General features: G+C 23.6%; 2 protein-coding genes across 3 annotated transcripts; one reads left to right on the forward strand and one right to left on the reverse strand.

Moving 5' to 3' along the window:
- Positions 1 to 207: 207 nt before the first annotated feature.
- LOC112458052 lies at positions 208 to 1,406 on the forward strand. Its single transcript, XM_025021461.1, has 3 exons — positions 208 to 435; positions 533 to 710; positions 791 to 1,406. Exons 1-3 carry the CDS (start codon positions 417 to 419, stop codon positions 1,269 to 1,271), a joined length of 678 nt encoding a protein of 225 aa, XP_024877229.1. The 5' UTR covers positions 208 to 416; the 3' UTR covers positions 1,272 to 1,406.
- Positions 1,407 to 2,160: 754 nt separating this feature from the next.
- On the reverse strand, positions 2,161 to 4,371 carry LOC112458050 (protein ALP1-like). Of its 2 annotated transcripts, none has more exons than XM_025021458.1 (3): positions 4,228 to 4,371; positions 3,002 to 3,788; positions 2,161 to 2,775 (listed from the first exon to the last, which is right to left on the reverse strand). In XM_025021458.1, exons 2-3 carry the CDS (start codon positions 3,716 to 3,718, stop codon positions 2,611 to 2,613), a joined length of 882 nt encoding a protein of 293 aa, XP_024877226.1. In that variant the 5' UTR covers positions 3,719 to 3,788; positions 4,228 to 4,371; the 3' UTR covers positions 2,161 to 2,610. The 2 variants fall into 2 exon arrangements, with proteins under 2 accessions (XP_024877226.1, XP_024877225.1); XM_025021457.1 differs by having other exon boundaries at positions 4,014 to 4,371.
- Between the last annotated feature and the right edge of the window lie 142 nt (positions 4,372 to 4,513).

The following is a 4,513-nucleotide window of genomic DNA, read 5'->3' on the forward strand; positions in this document are numbered from 1 at the left end:
TAACTTTTTTGTTCAAAGAAATTTATCTAATGTACTTATAAATAAAATGTTCTACTTAATTAAATATTATTTGATTTAATAGTATTATATATGTTTAAAAATCTTGTTAATTATTTTTGTATAACCTTTAACAAAATCTATATGTATGTACGTATATTATCTAATGTTATATAGGTATATCTTTTTATTATTATTTTTTAGTAAAAATGGAAGATCATCACTATTTTGAATTTAATAACACATATTGTACAGACAATGAAGTGTCAAATGAGAATAATATTTCTATAGAAGAAAAAGACAGTGATGCTTTTCTAATTGAATTATACAGAGAACGACCATTTCTGTACAATAAAGGACACAAAGATTTTAAAAACATAATAATTAAAGATAATGCTTGGAAAGAAATTTCTAAAATCATGCAAAATAAAAATTATGGTAAATATCAAATATTTTTAATTAATATCTTTTATTATGTCTTATTGCTAATATATATTATGCTAATTATAATGATAAAATCTCAACATTTTTACAGGCAACTTATATACACCTGATTATTGTCAAACTAGATGCACATCTCTAAGAAATCAATATAATCGTGAGAAACGAATAATAGATAGTCAATATAAGAGTGGAAGTGGTGCTTCAACTCATAAACCCTTTGCATTTTATACTCAATTATCTTTTCTTGACAATTATATCAAGAGACGAAGGTTTATAATGATAATTGCTTAAAAATCCGTATTTTAATAGTATAATATGTATATATACTTATATATTCTTATATTTTCAGAACATGCAGTAATATAAAACCAAATAAAGCTTCAACATCTACATCATCTTTAGAACTGTCAACAAAAATTCCAAAATTTAGTTCAAATGAAGTATTTGATACCAAAGAAAAATCAAGTCATTCTATGCACGAAACAGAAGATAATAATTTTAATGGTGAAAATAATAAAGAAAATATTTTAGAAGATACTCGTGAAACACACGTAACACATAAACACAACATTGACAAAGATTCACCATCAGTCGTATTACATACAAAACCTAAATCTAAAAAAAGTAAAGTCGATGAAACAAAGGAATTAGACAATATGTTTACATCGGTTAGCCAGAAAATCATGAATGTTTTAGATAACAAACGTGAAAACAATAATGAAGACGAAGCATTTGCACAATTTATTGTTGCTCACTTGACAAATCTTCCACAATCTGAGAAAAATATAAGAAAGAAAATGATAACAGATGCTTTATTTTCTTCACTATAAAAAATTTAAAATTTTTTGTTTTTAATGATTTTTATTTTTTTCATAAAGTATTTTTATTTTTTATTACAGAAGTATTTGTTATTACAATATGTGATACATTACTATATGTGATATTGTAAAAAAGACTGTTTCTTTTAAGTAAGATTTTAAGTTTAAAATAATATTTTCAGTATAAGAAAGTATGAGAAATATTTTCATATTTAAAATATGAGAGAGAAAATGTTAACAGATGCTTTATTTTCTCTACTATAAAGAATGTAATATTTTTTGTTTGTAATAATTTTTATTTTTTTCATAAAGTATTTTTTTTTTATTACTGAAGTATTGTTTAATACAATATGTGATACATTACTATATGTGATATTGTAAAAAAGACTGTTTCTTTTAAATAAGATTTTAAGTTTAAAATAATATTTTCAGTTACATTGTTTTTTAAATCTAATAAAATTTTATTATTTAGTGCGCAAAACAATATTTTTGTTTAAGATTTTTTATTTATGTGATAGGTGATCTTAGATAGATGATAGATATGTGATAGATGATCTGATATGTGCATGATTTGTATGTGTTAATTAATAGTTCTAAAGCACTTTCCTTATTAACTATGTTTATTATTTAATTGCTTCATTTGTATACCTTTGTAATGTATATCTTGCTAATTATATAATTATTAGATACAAAATTCGATTTGTGGTATTTGTTTTTATTTACATAGATCTTTATTACTAGATACACATCAACTTAGATTAACTTTAAAGCTTTATTGTAAAATTGTAACATTATAGTTGAAACATTATGCCGTATGACTAAAGACAAATACAATAAAAACAAAATATATAAATGACTTTCATTAATAAATAAAAATAATAATTAATAAATGTAGGTAATACTATGTGCATTAATATTTTGCTTGTAACATTTCACTATAAAGAAACCTTTTCTTAATTGCTGCAATGTATAAACTTTCAGTAAATAAAGTAAATTAGGTTGTAGATATTAATATTAATTGATCTAGCAGTAAGGAGATAATTGGTATATAAACTTTACATATAACAACATGCAAAATCGGTACGACATTATTGTCAAACTCTAATTATATATATATATATATCTTTATATATATATATATAAAGATTCTAACTTTATCTTATTCATTTTTTTACTTAAGTAGAGCTCAGTTTAGAAATTATGTTGTCAAAAAAGTGCTAAAAAATATCAAGCTATATAATTCTTGAACACATTCTTTTTTCATATTAACATTTTATTAGAAAGAATAAGATTAAATAAATAACTAAAAATTAAATGTATGTGTATAAAAACCATTATTTTTATAATATTATTAAATATTTTCACCATATGTTCCTCTTTGCACGTAATCGTATTGCCACGGTACTTCTCCTTCAGGTGATATAAAATATTTACACAATGTGTCTCTTTGTTTCGAAGCAGAAGATACGGTTTCATTATAACATAAGTTTTCCGATGAAGACAACCACTGCATTTCCTTTATAAATAAAAATAACATGGTTAATTAAATTTATAAAATATACAGTAATTAATATTTTAATAACAATATTATATACACATAATGTATCTGCATTTATTTAATTATTTTATTATATTAATTATTAATATTAAAATTTTTTTAATTTATCAAAAGTTTAAACATAAAATTAAGTTATATATATTTTTTTTAATGCAGAATACAAATATTTAAATGTTTATTTTACCTGATTATTTGTATCGTTTTCAAGAAATTCAGTTGTGCTATATAACTTTAGTTTACAGCGTTCTTCTTCAACCATTACAAAATTATGTAAGCAAAGCGATGCTGTTGTCATCAAATCGGCTGTTTTTGGCAGCATACAAATGGATTGTCGAAATATTCTCCATCTATTGGAAAATATTCCAAATGCGCTTTCGACTGTTCGCCTAGCCCGAGAAAATCTATAATTGCATATTTTTTGTTCTTCATTTAAGTTTCTTCCGGTATATGGCTTCATAATTCTCGTATTTAATGCAAAAGCATCGTCTGCCAATAAAAAAGTTGGTGTACAGATCTGACTTCCAGGTAATTTGAACGTTCCCTTTGGTAGATTTAAATTTTCATTTTTCAAATTTTCTCCAATTAATGAATCGTTAAAAATTCCGCCATCGCTGTTACCACCGTATGCACCAACATCAACTAACGTAAATCTATATACATGGTTTGCCACTGCCATCAAAACAATACTATAATATTTTTTGTAATTATAAAAAAGACTTCCCGAATTAGGGGGACATTGCAAGGTAATGTGTTTTCCGTCTACTGCCCCTACACAATTTGGCACATTCCACCTCTTCCAAAATCCTTCAGCATACGACTTCCATTCTTCTTCACTTGGTTGTGATAGATACAGTGGTTGTGATACATTTATTAATATCTGACATACTTCTGTAATTAACATACGCACTGTTGATTCACCAATTCGAAATGATAGAGCGATAGACAAAGGAAGATCTCCAGTGGCAAGATATCTGAAATACATTTTCATTAAAATATCTATGTTATTAATATTATTTATTATAAAAAGATGATTAATTTTCCATTATTCAACATTTATATTTAGTCTAGAATACTTGTTTTAGTCTACCACAAAATCTGTCTTTGTTACTTTAATAAAATTTCTTTTTTATTGTTATTTCTACAAAATATAATTATTTTGAAAAAATAATAAAGTAATTACTTATATAATTATATACCTTAATACTATTATCAATCTTTGTTCTGCAGGAAATGCTCGATAGCTATTTTTTGTTAAATGAGGTTCAGTTAATTGAAGTAATTTGTTAAATAAACATAAATTCATTCTCGTATAACAAAAAAATAAATTTTCATCATTTTTTAAATCTTGGAAAAGTGTCTCATAAGCTCCGTATTTGTATCTCGATCAGTTGGTTTATTGGTCGCACGTACCATCTTCTTTTATACCATCTAATTTGTTTTTTTTTTCGTTTTAATAATTTATATAAAAGCATCCATTGTAAAACAAGCAATAAAAATTGCTTATTTCTATGCATCATTTTAATATACCCGAAATTAAAATTGTTTTCTGTAAAATAAATTAAATTAAATATTATACAATTTTAATAATTGACAAGATTTTTAAACATATAATACTATTAAATCAAATAATATTTAATTAAGTAGAACATTTTTATTTATAAGTACATTAGATAAATTTCTTTGAACAAAAAAGTTA

Source organism: Temnothorax curvispinosus, unplaced genomic scaffold, assembly GCF_003070985.1.
Source record: "Temnothorax curvispinosus isolate PA1 unplaced genomic scaffold, ASM307098v1 QBEX01008630.1, whole genome shotgun sequence".
NCBI lineage: Eukaryota > Metazoa > Arthropoda > Insecta > Hymenoptera > Formicidae > Temnothorax > Temnothorax curvispinosus.

What these genes read in the sequence shown, in the direction of transcription:
- LOC112458052 (XM_025021461.1), top strand. An exon ending in AATTATATCAAGAGACGAAG is followed by an intron (nt 711 to 790) that starts GTTTATAATGAT and finishes TTATATTTTCAG; the next exon opens with AACATGCAGTAATATAAAAC.
- LOC112458050 (XM_025021457.1), bottom strand. Translation starts at nt 4,120, where the DNA reads ATGAATTTATGTTTATTTAACAAATTACTTCAATTAACTGAACCTCAT. An exon ending in AGATTGATAATAGTATTAAG is followed by an intron (nt 3,789 to 4,013) that starts GTATATAATTAT and finishes AATGTATTTCAG; the next exon opens with ATATCTTGCCACTGGAGATC. An exon ending in AAAACGATACAAATAATCAG is followed by an intron (nt 2,776 to 3,001) that starts GTAAAATAAACA and finishes TTATTTATAAAG; the next exon opens with GAAATGCAGTGGTTGTCTTC.